We start from the raw sequence: 16,391 nt of genomic DNA, 5'->3' as shown, positions 1-16,391 counted from the left end.
CTGAACAAAGTGTTCCCCGCATTAAATACTGTGTTGTTGCCGTCTTTGACATGATCATAGTCCTTCTGGAAGTAAGTGCCACTTCACAGCAATCTTGGTAACACTTCTGGTCAATTTTTTGAGGATTTATTTTGAAATTGTATCTTACTTTAATGTTTGGGATATAAAACCTGCATACAGAATTGCAAAGTCAAAACTGCTCCCCAGGCAAGTCTTAAAATTAAGTTTAACAGTTAGTCACAATTCATTCTACCTAATTTTCTGAGTTTTTTTGAAGATGAAATACAACAACTCCCCGTAGTCTGTGAGTAGACCAAACAAACAATTAATTATTTATTAACGGAATTATTTAAACTGGTCTTTTTAAAATACATTTCTTTAATATTTTCTTCCTTTATTTTAAATTGGCGGATGGATATGTTCTAGCGGTAATAGTGACAAGTCCGGACTTTCCCGTAAATCACGTCACAGAAACCGTTGGTGGCGACCAGTGGCGATGTGTTCTCTTCTGCTGCCTTTGGGTGACGTCGGAAATTTAGCAGGCATTACCGGCAGTGACGTTTAATGAGTAATACGTAGAAAACTGTCACTAGTAGTGCTACAGTGAATGTTAATGTAGTGCCAGTAATAAAACTGATTTGAGTCATGCGTCAAGTACATTTTGTTTTCGGGATTAAATTGTTTATGGTGTTTATCTGAAGTATTTTGACACAGGATTTTAAAGGTGAAATTGAAGCAAAGAGTTTGCTGTAGCTTAAAACGGAAAGCAATGAAACATTATATACCAGGTGAATTGTTTTGCTTATTATTAAAATATTTGTAACATATATTTAGAATATTTAAATACATTCAGGTTACGTGCACTTGTACATTTTAACGAGTCAATGTTGCGAGACTATTTACCACTGCGGATGTACACAGCGTTTCCATCTGAACTGCATGTTGACGTCACGCACTTCGCCAGTCACCCTGCTCCGCTGTTACCGTGTGGAGGCTGTGTTCGCTGTAGCTGCTAACCGTTGTTTTTCAGGTGAAGATGGCCGCAGGTCCTCTCTCTGTATCTTCCAATGCCTCCACTAACAATGATGGGATTCTCATTGGCGACAAATTTTACTCAGAAGTGTACCTTACAATCGACAACTCGCTTGTACCGGAGGAAAGGCTCTCAACGACGCCGTCGATGTTCGACGGCCTCGACCTGAACACAGAGGCCGACCTTCGTATTCTTGGCTGTGAGCTGATTCAGTCAGCGGGTATTCTCCTCCGGTTGCCACAGGTAAGCGCTCTTGACTGCACTACATTAGTGCTGGGTGTTTGATAATAATAGGCGAAAGTTAATGTGGCTTGTAGTTTTTGCGGCCTAGTTGTCAGCGGTGTGCTAAATGTTAGCTCTTGACGTTGGCGTGGTGGAATTAAAATGGCGGCGATCCATTGTGCAAGGTTAGGCCAGTTTACACAAGACGAAGTACAATTATCATGCTCTTTTTTCGCCCCCGTTCGACAGGTCGCAATGGCAACAGCTCAAGTACTTTTCCATCGTTTTTTCTACTCCAAGTCCTTCGTCAAGCACAGTTTCGAGGTAAGTGTGTTAAGAGTTTCCGGAGTGTTGCCGGGCCGCTGGTCGGCCGGTATTGTTAGCATAGCATTGCATAACGTTGTACCTACGTTAGTGGCAGCCATATTGTCGAGTCTAACTCCACCAGTTAAAGAACTCAACGATAAAGTGGGACCTCCTATGAGTGCGAAACTGAGCACAGACTCGAAGTACACAATAGCACTGCATTAAAACACTTGCACTATTGTAGTGTCAGCATTTGTTTTAGTACATCATTACGTTTGTAGAGTGGATTGATAGGATAGGGTATGTGAAAAGTACACATCACCCCCCACAACAAAACAGGATAGCCTTATATTGTTGTCTTTATTTTTGGTTTCGTGTTTGTGTTCTGATAACTTGAGCTCAGCTTCCTGTAGTAAACATTCCTGTTTGCTTATCATTTTATTTTCCAGATTGTTGCCATGGCTTGCATCAACTTGGCCTCCAAGATAGAAGAAGCACCACGGCGAATACGAGATGTCATTAATGTTTTCCATCACCTGAAGCAGCTCAGAGGAAAAAAGTAAGCACTCCAAATTAATCCAATGTTCTCCTCTTGAAAATAATTATTTAATATGTGAAAAATGTTGCATTGCAATGTTTTTTTATTCTGTTTTTGTTTTCTTATTTTTGTATTATGTAATGTTTGATGCTGATCTGTGTTTTTGCTGTGAAAGTGCCCTTTTGTTTATCCATGTACTCTAAACCATTTTAAAACTTTTCAGTTTCCGCTTCACTGGTAGTTTTGCAGTGTAATTGTCTACATTTAACATCAGTTTGACATTGCACTGAAATTAATGCCTCAAACAACTGGCTTCAAAAATTCAAGTCTATTATTTGTAAGACACAGTCACAGACAAAGCAGCTGTACCTGTGTCTTCATACAAATCTGTTGATGTCAATATTACAGATTTTGGCATTAACTTGACTTCTTTTTTCCCTTGCAACCAACTAACAGCGACCAGCTACATTTACCAAAGCCTGGGTGATGTGGAATGGTACGTAAGATGAAGCTGTCGGCATGAACCATGATGCGAGGGGGGTCTCCCTCCTCCCCCAGGCCCACCCCACCCCCTCCTGCGGGAGACTCCCGTGGTCTGAGCCACCGCGGGGCACTGGGATCGGGGATGACAGGTTGGCCGAAGGTCCTTGGCCCCCGGGGCGCCTTGAGGACTCCTGTGGTTCAGTCTTAAGCTTTGGGTATCTGTCCGTCATTCTGCGGACCCTTGGGTAATGTAGTTTTCTTCTCTGACTGCTCCTCACCATGCATTTTAATTGTGCTTAAAGAGCAACACCCCATCCACCACCAGCTGCAACCATGGCTTTTAAAGAAGTATCATCTCGTGTGTTAGAATTAGAATGATTAGTTGGTTACTGTGAGTCTGTCGGTTTTTGTTGAGTGAGGGTCAGTGCATGTTCTTTAGCTTCAACAATTTGCCATTATATGCTGTTAATTTGATTTTGCATTTCTTAAGTGTAGCTGTGAGGTGTATATATAAAAGAGGTGTAATGTTAGGGTTGGGATTTGTGCTTGTTGTATTGTCTTTAGTCCTCAGAGGTTATTTTTGTTTTCACTTTTTACCATGCATGTGGTTTGTAGTGTAACATTCACATTAGAGTATATTTGAGACATTAGAATGGCAGACTCTGAACTTTAAATTGAATTTTACTGGTTTGTCAGGGGTCATGCTATATAATGAATGACTCTCACAAATCATTGTGGTTTAATTCCATTCCAGATTTTAATTCATCTTGTGAGCACGATGACGGGCAACTTGAGCAGACGGTGTATCAGTTTTGTTCGTTCGTTTTTTTTGTTTTGTTTTTTTTAAATTTTGTTGTGGATTTTCTTTCCACAAGTTTGTCTTCATCAGTGGAATGTTTTGTGGGACAGTACAGTATGTGAAGGGTCACTTGATCCAAAAAAATCCCTGCTCTGAGTGTTTTCCTTCCAAGTCTGGATTGTCTGCATCCAGACGATGGTTCTGGCCCATGGTTTTGGTCAGTTAATTTGCAGTATACTGACATACAGTATAAGAATATAGATGAGAATGAGTTGTGACGGAGTACAGTAATAGTGGCTTTCCATTTTTATTTTAAAGTAGCGTTAAGCTTGAGGTTCAACACATCTGTAGTGAATTAGTGATGTTAGCACCAAGTTGATATTTCTGTTAAGGCTGTGGCACAGGGTGTGTTTTTTGGGTTGAGGGCTGTCTTTGAATCTCACAAGCTTTCACTGGAACCACAGGAGTCCACAAACCCCAGCAAACTGTCAGGCATGCAAACAGTTAACTGTTGCTTTAAGTTGGTTGAAATGGGAAAAACGAAGGGGCGCAGGAATTCAGAAGGGCACTGTCTTTTTTCTTTTTTAAATTTTGTTTTGTTTCTTTCTTTTAAATGCAAGAGGGAAACGATATTTTATTTTGATTCCTTTGCAAACTAGGACTCCAAGTCCATTGATACTTGATCAGAACTACATAAATACCAAAAATCAAGTCATCAAAGCGGAAAGGCGGGTCCTGAAGGAACTTGGATTTTGTGTGCATGTCAAGCACCCTCACAAGGTGAGTTTCTTTTCTTTCTTTTTTCTTTTTTTTGGTAATAACATTTTAAATTTAATAAGCAGCTAATGCAGCTGTACAGGAGACAGGGTTAGAATATTATTCTTACTTAACAGAACAGGTTTGATCTTGGAGACGCTCCTGGGGCTATTGAGCAGGGTATTTTTTTTTAACTTCAGTGTATGATTACAGATTGTTGTCCTGTACCTTCAAGTCCTGGAATGCGAAAAGAACCAGACATTGGTGCAGACAGCCTGGTAAGTTAATTAATAGTTTTTCACAGACAACCCCCCCCACAGCAGCAACCTGTGTCATGTCTGCAAGAAGTGCTACCAGACCTGGGCTAAAGATGAAGTTGAACGAGTTTCAAATGGTTGAATTTCTGAAGAGCACTTGATTTATCTGCCAGGAACTTGGGACTGACCCATATGTGGACCACCTGTCAGATAAGTAATATTCAAGTGCCTACCAATTTACAGGCACGCATTTGAAAAACATTCAACAGCCATTTTGCCCAGGTCTGACAACGACATTTCCTCACTCCATTTGAACCCTTCCACTTTTTTTTTTTCTCCTTTTCCCTGATGGAGCAATTTGTGTTATTACAAATTTACTACTTGTCTCACTCTCTTATCAGCCCTTACATGGCTTACTGTAAAGTCTTAAAAAAAAAAAAAAAAAATTTGCGGTGCCCGGGGGACTTGGTTTAACTTTGTCCTTTCTCTCTACTCTTTGATTAAAGGGTAGTCCATGCTGGTAAGTCACATAAAGAACCTCTGAACTCTGCCTCCTCCAACCACATGACCTCAGGAAGCTCCCCCCATTGGCTGGCTGCCCCTCTCCAGACAGCCAGTCCCAATGCCGAGATTCACTGAAGGGGGCGGGCGGGACTTTACCCAACAGCCAGCATCGTCTTGTTTTCTCTTGGGTGTCCAAAAGGATTTGTATTTTTTGGTCTTGCTATAAAGGTTTTCATCTGTAATAACTATTTTTGCCAAGTAGCTACAGATAGATATAGGTATATTCTAACTTTTTTTGTTTACTTGCATTTATCAGTGAAGTAAACTTATCAGTGAAGTAAACTTAGCCAGAACAGGCTTTTTTTTTTCTTTTTTTTTTAACTAGTTTACCTGCCTTTTTTTTTTTTTTTTTTTTTTTTTGTAATATTTACAGTAGGTATTGTGTCTTGTCCCCAACTGACGTGGTGTCCAGACATGTGTCTGTCTTACAGGCTGATCGAGTTCTCAGGTTTTGCCTCCATGGACCTGTCTCACCCACGCAGCACTCAGAATCCAACATCCATGTGTTATCTATAGCAGAGTTGGCATGCTAGTTTTGTTCTAGGTAGTTTGGACTGAAGACACTTTATCTGAATGGCAGGTTTTCAGCATTTGCAGCAAACTTTAACTGGAGCAGTCCAAAATTTTATGTATGGTTGGAAATTGGTATTGACAAGGTAATCCCAGTGCCACTGCAATGCAGAGGAAGTTTGACTGTGTTAGCTGTAGAATTTTTTTTTTCTTTCCCCTAATGGTGGGTTTCTTGTGTGATCTTTCTGGGATTAGTGTTTGGGTACTTTAAGGAGTCTCACCGCCATGTTTCTGTTATCACACTTCTGTTTTTGTCTTTGTGACATCTATTTCTTAAGGACATAGATGTGACACTACTCCGTAACTTGCCTGATTCACAACCTGGCCATCCTGCCATTCCTAATACTCTCCCAATGTCTAATCTCATTTATTCATTGCCCTAGACAACCCTCTGACACATAATCTGTTTTTAGCTAATCATCACCTGATGTCTTCTAGAGAAGACCTCTAATGAGACATACTAGAAGAGAGCACTCAAGTGGACTTTGTGGTCATTTCAGCTTGCATTATACAGTTTTTACCTAAAGTGGGAAATGTTCTGTGGCTGAATTTTGAATAAATGTTAAAGTCCATTTTTACTTTGAGCATATCGGCATACCACTGACTCCAAGAACCACCAGTTGCATGCTACATGACATGCTGTGCTACCCAGTTCCCCTCAGATTTGTGGCAGCTGCATCTTAGATAACTCTTCTACATCTGCGAGCCTGCATGTTCCCCACCTTGTATGGCATGTGCCCTTGTCTTAATCATCATTAGAGCGTAACCTTGTTGCCCTCTGGGCACAATTAGATGAGGTGGAGTTGGCAGGTTATCAGTAGATAATTTTTTTTTCACCATCTGTGTCTTCATGCTTTATCTGTGATGTGATGCGCTCTCATGGATGCCCCAGAGAGAAATGGACAAAGTTAAACCTGAGTTTATATCTCACTTGAGCACTGTGTCAAATCCAACAGTCCAGGGGTCCAGTTAACAGTGCTTGTTCAAAGTAAATTTAAAGTTAAATCCCTGGTTAGGAGCTTGTATTGTAGAGAAATGTTGCAGAATATTAACCTGCAGTATTGAAAGATGGATTTAAGGTTTTGTGTGGAGAAGACGCTATGTTTTTGTTCGTTCTTTTGTCTCCATAGGAACTACATGAACGATAGCCTGAGGACAGATGTGTTTGTGAGGTTTCAAGCTGAGACGATTGCCTGCGCTTGCATATACCTTGCTGCCCGAGCACTGCAGGTGAGAGGAAATAGTGCAAATCGGAAACTTTTTTCCTGTTGATAGTCTCACATTGGCACATCAAAATGTCTTTGTCTAATAAGAGCAATTTAGATAAATAACTCTGCCTTTCTTTTTCAGATACCGCTGCCAACCAGACCCCATTGGTTCCTGCTGTTTGGAGCCACGGAAGAAGAGATCAAAGATATCTGCATCACCACCCTGAGGCTTTACACCAGGAAGAAGGTAAATATGAGTGCAGCGCTTTCCTAGCTCGGATTGAGACTATGCTTTGCATTAACTATAATCCATCCACAATGAGTGTTTTGTGACTGTTGTGAAATAGATTATGCTCAAGTCCTGAATGATAAAACATGTCTAGAACACACTAAAGCATGGTCCGTCTTTAGTCGATTTTAAAAAGCATAACTGGGTCAAATCTAGGTCAGAGCCCTTTGAACTCAGTGCTGTAACCTGATGTGTACCTCCCTACAAATGTAACTACATGTTGGGTCAATGCAGCAACTATTGTGATTGGCCTGTTCCAATTCCTCTGCTTTTTACGCCTACTTTTCCCCCCTAGTTTTTAAATGTATTAGTGAGAGAATAACAATCATGATTCCAGTATGAGGAATAATAATCATAGCATCAAGATGAGGACTCTCAAATGTGAACAAATTCCTGGAGGGAGATTTCTGAAACTATCAGGATTCATGTGAGGGAATCTACAAACAAGTGAAAAAAATGGAGGGATGATGTCAGCTGCGTAATGTAGATTACATCATATGCTCTAGAAAGATTCCCTGCAAGAGTCTAAATCAGGCCTTACACGAGCTATAAGTAAAAATTAAAAAGTGCAGCTGTATTTAAAGTTTTCTGTTTTTATCAGGCAGTTGCTGAACTGTCCCTTTAAGTACTCAGATACACACAAACCAGTGCTTAACATTTAAGGACCTTGCTCGACATGCTCCTGATTCTTCATTAAATGCTGGTAGTCCAGAAGCAGGACATCATGAGTTACCTGAGTGACTCACATAGCACTGTAATGTAGTAACATAATTGTTGATAAACCATCAATTTATCTGCTAACACAGTTACATTAGGCTGCGCACATTTCTTCTGGGCATTTAAAATGTGATTATAGCAGAAATCAGCCAAGCCTTTTAATGTATGTGAATGGAGACTAAAACAGACAGCTTACCCATTAGACTTCAGCTGTGACGTGAAGCAGGCAGAGGCTTCACTGTAACTGAGAGCTTTTCTGTGTTCAGACAGTGTAGAGTCTAAAAATTCAGATGAAAACCAGAATTGTACAGCTCAGCTGGCTGATCCAGCAGCTATGGATGGGAGAGGGATGATTGCTGGGAGGCAAAACTTTATTTGTCAGTTTATTTTCCGTTTGTTCAAAACTGAGCTTGAGATTCTCAAATTATTTTCTGACGTAAAAAAAATTACATGAAGTTAAAAAATGTTTTTACTTTAGGTAGGCTTTAAAAAATTGAAAAAAATCACGAGTAGTAGAGTTAGTAGTAGAGTTAGTTCACAGGCTGATGTCATTTTTCTGCAATCTCATCAACATTGTGCAAGATTACATCGATCCAAGGTTAAAATAAACTAGCGTACACTCCTGCACTGTATGGCTCAGGGGAAGCCGCCTGAATGAAAGTAAGAGCTCTTGGCAGACTTTGCGTAAACTTTTTTTTTTTTTCTCTTCCCTTAGCCCAACTATGAGCAGATGGAGAAGGAGGTGGAGCGAAGGAAAGTGTTCTTGGCAGAGGCTAGGATAAAGGCTAAGGGTCTGAATCCTGACGGTACTCCTGCACTGTCCACGCTGGGTGGCTTCTCACCTGCTTCCAAACCGTCCTCACCTGTGGTCAAGGTGGAAGAGAAGTCCCCGAACCCCCAGAGTGTCAAACCAGTTAAAAAGGAACCAGACAACCGTACCCAGGTCAACAAGAGTCCACATAATGGGTAAGAAACGCATTATAAGCTGATATTTTGCCGTTATTTGTAACAAGGTAGTAGTTGTGATCTTTTACTTGCCTGATAGTCTGTTTTTAAGTTCAAGTTCAAAATGTTTGTCTTCAGGTTAAGGAAGGAGGTAAAGATTGGGAGGAACAGTAGGAGTGGAAGTCGTTCTCGTTCGAGAACGCGTTCGCGGTCAAGATCGCGCTCCTTTCGCAGACAGTAAGCTCTACAGTTTTGTGTTTTAACCTGTATGAATGTGTAGCTCTACCTTCTTCATGTTTAAAAAGATCTGATTTTCATTGTCTGGCTATTTCTCATGTCCATTTTTCCCCCCTGTTGTTTCCGCAGTTACAACAGCAGACGCAGCCACTCAGGGACCTACAGTTCTCGTTCACATTCTCGTTCTCACAGCCGTAGCCCATCACCACAGCGGCATCCGCCCTCGCCACTCCTCCCCCACCTTAAATCCAAGTCCGGTCACCACAGTAATAGCGACTCCAAGCCCAGCGGTCGTCACAGCAACAGCGGAGGTGGAGGCTCCGGTCATAAAAGGAAGCGCTCGCGCTCTCGGTCGCGGTCCCGCAGTCCAGTCAAAGTAGAAAGGGACCGTGACAGAGAGAGGGAACGCGAGAGAGACAGAGACCGCAGCTCCTTCGACCTGTCGTCAAAGAAACACAAACATGACCGAGGAGGTGGCCATCGAGACCGGAGGGACAGGGAGCGGTCCCGATCCTACGACAGGGACAGAGAGAGGGAGCGTAGCCACAAGAGCAAACACCACAGCAGTAGTGGGCACTCGGGACACAGCCGTCACCGTCGCTGAGACCTGAACTGACCCACTCTGGCTCTGGGGCTGATGGTCACATGAGTACTTTGAGTACATGCAAATCAAATTAGACACACCCTCTGAACATTGTTTAAATTAAATATTTGTGCAGAAGGTAAAACAGAAGTTAACCAAACATCCACGTAACAGAAGAGATTTTTGTACCTTGCTTTATTGAAGACCAAAAATTTTCAAAAACCTTGTCGAAGCTGCCGTGACTGAAAACACGTTTAATTGGATTTGCTGTTTTGTATTACCAGCAGGTGTCATTCCTACTGAATTTGCTGGATTTCTCATACACACCCGGCATCAGACCATCAGCGTACACAAGTTGATTTTAATTTTTCTAATTTTGTTGAAGTCGCAAAACATCTGCCAGAATTATGATTCATCTCAGTGGAAACAGTGGAGCCAGATAAGTCACCACGTGTCTCATGTACAAATGTCTTTGATGGAATCGGGTTGCTTTGAGTCTCATACAGAGCAGCAGATCTGTAGCTGACATTTATCTTGGGTGGTTGATGGTTTTGCATCTACATGCAGACTGCAGTTGTCACCACCACCATGAGGTGCTCTACGATTACCTTTAAACATCTGCCCAGACTGGCAAAGGCAAGGTTATAGTGTGACATCAGCTCCAGACCCAAACATATATCCTGACAAACCATCTAGCCTACCCAACCCAGCCCCCCTCTTTTTCTTTTCCCCCCTCTTTTTTTAGTTTTACATATAATGTTATGGACATTTGGGGGGGGAAGACTTATTTACAGTGTAAAGATGGATTGATGACCACTGACAATGTAAATGCTTTGATTTATAAAAGCAAATGGCTCAGTGGACGTACTGAAGAATAAATGTAAAATAAACATTCAGGAAAGATCAAAATGTTTGCACAGTCTTTGTTTTCTTTTTTATTGAACAGATATGTTGCTGATGCTGTATTTTGTACAGTTTCAAAAGAATACTGTCTATTTGACTTTATCTTTTTTCTTTTTCTTTTTCTTTTTTTTTTTTTGACCTCCCAGCAGGGAATGCAGACTTACTGCAAAAAGATTTTAGGGTTGTCCGTTTTGTTACACTGGTTTTTAGTCTGCACGTGTTCATGTCCAATTTTTATTCAGTAATAAATGAGCTATGCCACTGAACTGTACACTCTTTTATTGAATTTGTGCCTGGTGTAAAAAAACAAAACAAAGAAATATTGGTTGTAGTGGCAGGAGCAGTTGTTGCCTTAAGTGGAGACATAGCGAAGTCCCAGCTGATCGGAGGACTGAACTGAAGCTATGATCCTAAATGCATGAACTCAAACAGTTGGAAATACATCCAATGCAAACTGTTTAATCCTGCTGTTTTGAGTTGAAGGCACTGTACAAATGAAGGTTACAAAATAAGAAACTGGGAGGAAAAGTGACATTTATGGCAGCCAGGGGGTGCTGTAGGCCTTAAGTTTCAGTGTTATACAGCTTTCCATGTGTCGTCATTTAAATATTCTAAAACACTGATTAAGAGATTTAATGTAAGAAGGCCAAACGAGTTTAATTGTTGCCACAGCTGATACTTCAAACTAAAAAGGATTCCAGAAGATTTTGCTACGTATGTTTGCCATAGTTGCCATGACCCAGCAAAGTTTAAACAAACTTTAAATAATGCATGCGAAAAAAGTGAGTGGACTATTTCATATACTGTTGAAATCCACATTGAAGTTACAAACAATAGCAGAACACCTACTGAGTAGCAGTGCTTTGGCTTTTCTGTCTGAAACCGCTCTTAGAGGCTGCAGCAGCTGCCCACATCGGTTTTGCCGTTGTCTTCCTCTGTGTCATCACTCAGATCGCTGGTCCATCTTCCCCTCTGTGTGATTAAGCACTTCATCATGTTACAGTCACACAGTAAGTGATTACATGCATGAGAAACCACAGACCCCCTCAGAAAACAAAAGATTGATTTTATAAACCGCGCAGCATCGAGCATATTGATAATCACATTTAGGTTTTGAGATACTTTGACTTCAATAGGACCACCAGAGGAACTAAGCAGTGAATCTGCTGCTCTTGTAAAGAAAGTGCGAGTAAAATAAAAATATTTAGGGTCTGTTTTTAAGCAGGATTAATGATGGGTCATTGTAGAGAGTCAGCAGGTGGTATGCAGTCACCATTAATGGTTTTAAATACATTTTTTCCTGCTAGGACAGGAGCTCCCTGCATGTGTTATCAATCACATTATGGTGATTTGTAAAACCTGTGCAGGTATTCGTTGAAGCGATAGCTGATGGAGACTACTGAGTATGTCAGAATTCCTGATGATGGACGTTAGTGGTGCTCCATGGAGACGGATGGTGAGAAAGGCACAGTATTTTTCCACCATCCCTGCAGAAAAATCTCTATGAACCGAGATAATGTGTTGGAGGTCACTTACAGGACTGACATGATATTCTCTGTGATTCACAGATAGTCCTGTAACACGCTGTACTCCAAGCAAAGAGGCTTCAGATCAGTAGTCACTGTGGTTACTTATGTGGTTATAGTACGAATAAACAACTGGAAGAGTGCATCACAAGCTGAGCCCGGCTCACTCAAAACGTCCAGCTGTCAGAAATGATTTGTTGCAGCTTAACTGAGCTTGATCTGAATCTGATTATTACGTGTAACTGCTACCAGCTCTGACATGCTCTGTGCTGTGTCAGATCCTACAGCCACACTGCCAAGTGCTCCCTAACGCTTCACACTGAGTCATCTCCAAAGCTCGCGATTGAGGTGGTCCAGTTTGGTTCCTGCATGAGAAATGTGTCTCGAGGAATGAAGATTATGGAATAACTCTGGTAATTATCCTATTTTCTCCCCACGTGTTTCTTTCTTGGCACGTACTGAGGGTCTTATTAAACTTACAGCATCTTTAAAGTGAGAGCCCAAATGTAATTTACACTGATAAAGTAATGACATCCAGGAGTTTGGACAGTGTTTCTGTGAAGGAAACCTTTAACTTCTTTCCTGACTGAAGAGCAAAAAACAAACAAACAAACAAAAATTCAGCGACAATCACGGCGTTCAGTTATTGTAAAGATTTATTACAGCGCTCTGTCTGATAGGCAGGCATGCAGAAGGTGCAGCAGGCAAAATATGACAATCACAACAATAACTCTTGAATTTTCAAATAAAATACAGCATTCATTTGTTTGCAGTGTTAATTCAGAGTAATATAAAACACGAGAAGAGGAAGATCGGGAGACAGTAAAATCTGGCATTTGTAGTTTCAGTCGTCTTTCCAGACACGATAAAAGTGTTAAACGCCTGTAAAAATAAATACTGGCATTATATAAAAAAATCAAATGCAATCGAACAACATGCTAAAGGTTAAAAGCAAGAAAAAACAACAACAAACATCTATGATTCGCCACACGGGGCTGATATTAATGCTAATGTTTTTATACATTCACTGGAATACTTATAATCATCTTCACAGTTTGTGTGATTGTTAAAATCTACAGCAGATTCCATCCTGCTTCTAACTGTGTACACATAATCTCACTGTGCTTTATAGATAGATAGATAGATAGATAGACAGATAGATAGATAGATAGATAGATAGAATGAATGAAAGAATGAATAACTGGCCCCAGAGATTTGGAAACTAAGCCACCATGGCAGCACTGAGAGCTCATATCGCTACTTTAACACAACTCTGGCATTCATGTTATAACACATTCACTTTAAACACTCACAAATCAACACTGTTCAACTAAAAAGAGCAACAGCTTTATGAAACCTTTACAATACAGCAGGTCAGCAGAGGTGCTGAATATAATAATATCTAATAGCATAACACTTTGTCTCAAATGTGGTCTGTTTGCTTTTAGGACAAAAAAGTGTCAATAAGTATCAGGAAAACCTTTTATATAGCACCAAATCACAGCAACAGCCGCCTCAAGACACTTTATACTGTAAGGTATAAAGCAACTCCACAATAATAGAGAGAAAACCCCAACAATCAGACAACCCCCTATTGAGCAAGCTCTTGGCGACAGTGGGAAGGAAAAAACCCCTTTTAACAGGAAGACCAGGCTCAAGGAAGGCCAGGCATCTGCTGCTACTGGTTGGGGGTGATTGGTGGGAGATGGGACAAAAAGGCAAACTATCGGTGTGAAAGCCAGAGTTTAATAATTATTAGTGATTAAATGTGAAGATAGTGGTCAGAAAAAAAGATGGTAGGATGTATCCATCCTGATTGTCAGCAATCAGAATCAGTAGGTTTCATTCATCTAGGACCAAGAATATGCAATTCCTTTCTGTCCACAGTTTCTTGAGATGCTGCCGTACCCCTATGAATATAAATATTCATTTTTATAAAATCTTAAGTGCAGTCATGGGGGAATACCCCGCTGGCTTTAGGGCCCAAAGTCATGTGTGTAAGTAGGTCATAAGGAAGGGAGGAAGGAATAAAAATGTGAGGGAGAGACATGATGTAAATAATCTGATTTGTAAGCAGATGCAGGTCAGCTGTGCTGTGTGTGTGTGTGGTGGTGGTGGTGGGGGTAACAGGGACAGCTAAAAGTACAAACAGGGGTAACCTGACCTGGTGGGAAAGGCTGTGTTATGGCTGCATTTACACAGCTGACAGGATTTTAGCCGAAGGACCGACGAGAGAGAGCTCGTCTGTCAAACGAGTTCAAATTAAGACCACCTTTAGCAGCTTTAATGTTACATATAACTTAAAAAAGTGCTAAAGCAGCGTTCACCTGTGGGTAGAAAAGAAATCTGACAGAATAACTGAGTGGCCACAGTCGAGCGTGAATAAAGGTGGTGCACACTATCAGTACGAGCCAATTTAAACACTCAGATCTTCACTCTTTCTTCATCCATCCGTCTCAATTTTCAGGGAGAAAAATAAAAATCTAATGAGACATTTCCCCCAAAAATAAAATAATAAAATCACACAAGCTTTTAAACCCAAACCCGAGGAACAGGCCTGTTCTAAAGCCAGCTCACCTCCACTCTCCCTCTCGCAGAGTCATCGAAAATCAGTGGGACTGAACTGGCAACCTTTCTAAATCCACAAGGAAACCACTCATTTGCTTCAGTGATTTCTTAGAAACCTGTGATCCAAACTTCACTATTAGGCAACAGCTGTGCTGACGCTGCTCCTGGTAAAACACTGGAGTGGATTGCTGCAGACCTCTCTCGTTTGAAAAAGCCTGAAATAGCGCCGTTGGTTCAGTTACCATGATTGCAAAAGAACAGAAAGTGACCCCTGCGTGGGGTCTTAAGGGACTTGCCTCATAAGCCACTTTGGTACAAGGGCAGAAAAGAAAAACAGCGTCACAGATTTAAGTCGGGTTTGTGTTCCTGGCAAAAAATACATTTTTGTTTAACAAAACTAACAGACTTCTGTTTAGTAAAGGAACAAAAGACTCTTAAACAAAAGACTCAACCAGTCCCCCTAGAGGCCTGTTTAAACTAGGAAAAACCCCGGTTAGTGATGAAAAATACAGAATACAGCAGGATACATGACACAAAATGAGTTAAACATATCTTATTATTGGCCCTGTTTGACATTTGAGGAAATATGCTGTCCCCGGCCGCCACCCCCTTACCAGGAGTTAGTCATAGCCAGACTAGTCCAATTCAAAATCCAGTCTTTACACTAAGCTTTAGCTTCATTTCACTTGACTCACACAGCTACACGAAAGCAGCCTGAATCATCTCTTCCAGTTCTTGGCAGGAAGGTGACTGCATATATCCCAAAGTGCTGAACTATTGCTTTAAGATCACTCACTCTCTCTTTCACACACACACACACACACACACACACACACAATATTCCAGTATCCAATGCGCTCCCCATCTGCTCTCCATTAGGCTCGTTTTCCATCCTTCCTGCTTTCCAGAGGAACTGTTCAGTCTCATTATTGCTACAACTTCTTATGAGGTCTTTGCTTTGATGAAGTCTTTATTGTTGAATACTACTCTGGACTCTAAATGCGTCATTAAACGGAGAAATCCCAACTTCCCACTGATGCCGGCTTCGTTTGCTTGTAGAAGCAAAGCTGAAAAGTCAGGTGACATCTGCACACGTAAAACAAACATTTGCTTTCGCTGATGGCGGCCTACGCGTCGAGAAGATGGCACACGGGCAGGTTGGTTTAATGTAACGGTAAATACAGGGAGTCGTGTTTTCAATACGTAACCATCCTTCATTAGTTTTTTATTGCTGGTTTAATGTTTAAAAATCCTTTTTCTTATTTGCGCTCCATCATTACTGCGACTGAAGACAGAGCTGGTGGTGCTACTGACAAGTTACTGGCAGTGCGTTTAGTTTTTCTTCTCAGAGTCACCTGCTGTGGTCTTTTTTATCCCCCTGTCTTGTAAATGAATGCTTATAAGAAACAAATATCCTACATGTGGAAGTCAGCGTATGTTTGGCTGCGACTTCACGTCCCTGCCGGCGTCTCGGTCGGTGCTGCTCTCACAGGTAGGTGGTGGTCTCTCTGTTCTCCCTCTCTTTGGCCTGAGCCACAGCCACGTTGATGCACTGCAGCCACTCTTCAGCGTGTTTCTCATCCTGAGCCTTCAGCACGTACGTTTTACTGTCGGTGAAGATCTCGAAGGCGCGCGGCAGACCCCGGTCCCGACGCTTCTTGGCTACCACCTGCAAACAGAACAAGTGGGTGGGGAAGATTAATAGAGAAGACGACTTAATCATCTAGCTCATGGGGAGGAGAGCTGCTGTCTTTTTAAAAAAATGTGTTTTGGCTTCATGTTGGTTTCTTCTTTCATATTTATAGTAGCTTATTTATCCGTGTCAAGCTGATCTGCTTAGGTCTGAATCCTGGGAAGAGTTTAGATCTTCAGGTCAGATGATATAAT

At 41.3% G+C, this 16,391-nt stretch overlaps 2 protein-coding genes across 5 annotated transcripts in view; one reads left to right on the top strand and one right to left on the bottom strand.

Moving 5' to 3' along the window:
* Positions 1-948: 948 nt before the first annotated feature.
* Positions 949-10,676, top strand: ccnl1a (cyclin L1a). 2 transcript variants are annotated; one of them, XM_005474536.3, is made up of 11 exons: positions 980-1,276; positions 1,505-1,579; positions 2,011-2,120; positions 2,556-2,731; positions 4,041-4,161; positions 4,351-4,415; positions 6,659-6,758; positions 6,879-6,983; positions 8,458-8,708; positions 8,826-8,924; positions 9,054-10,676. In XM_005474536.3, exons 4-11 carry the CDS (start codon positions 2,619-2,621, stop codon positions 9,526-9,528), a joined length of 1,329 nt encoding a protein of 442 aa, XP_005474593.1. In that variant the 5' UTR covers positions 980-1,276; positions 1,505-1,579; positions 2,011-2,120; positions 2,556-2,618; the 3' UTR covers positions 9,529-10,676. The 2 variants fall into 2 exon arrangements, with proteins under 2 accessions (XP_005474591.1, XP_005474593.1); XM_005474534.3 differs by lacking the exon at positions 2,556-2,731 and having other exon boundaries at positions 949-1,276.
* Positions 9,599-16,391, bottom strand: part of veph1 (ventricular zone expressed PH domain-containing 1) — a 119,915-nt gene continuing 113,122 nt past the window's right edge. For 2 of the 3 annotated variants that reach the window (XM_005474530.4, XM_025898358.1), the window contains one exon: positions 15,991-16,173. In XM_005474530.4, the coding sequence (XP_005474587.1) occupies positions 15,991-16,173 (183 nt within the window). Of the gene's footprint in view, positions 16,174-16,391 lie in introns of all 3 variants that reach the window. The other variant, XM_005474528.4, reaches the window with a different exon arrangement.

The sequence above is a fragment of the Oreochromis niloticus genome, linkage group LG14, assembly GCF_001858045.2.
Source record: "Oreochromis niloticus isolate F11D_XX linkage group LG14, O_niloticus_UMD_NMBU, whole genome shotgun sequence".
Lineage (NCBI taxonomy): Eukaryota > Metazoa > Chordata > Actinopteri > Cichliformes > Cichlidae > Oreochromis > Oreochromis niloticus.
The sequence above is the reverse complement of the archived record's forward strand: the minus strand, read 5'-3'. Positions and strand labels throughout refer to the sequence as shown.

Excerpts from the sequence above, each read along its gene's own strand:
- ccnl1a (XM_005474534.3), top strand. The coding sequence starts at position 1,037 with ATGGCCGCAGGTCCTCTCTCTGTATCTTCCAATGCCTCCACTAACAAT. Across the intron at positions 1,277-1,504 it reads TTCTCCTCCGGTTGCCACAG|GTCGCAATGGCAACAGCTCA; the intron begins GTAAGCGCTCTT and ends CCCGTTCGACAG. Across the intron at positions 1,580-2,010 it reads TCGTCAAGCACAGTTTCGAG|ATTGTTGCCATGGCTTGCAT; the intron begins GTAAGTGTGTTA and ends TTTATTTTCCAG.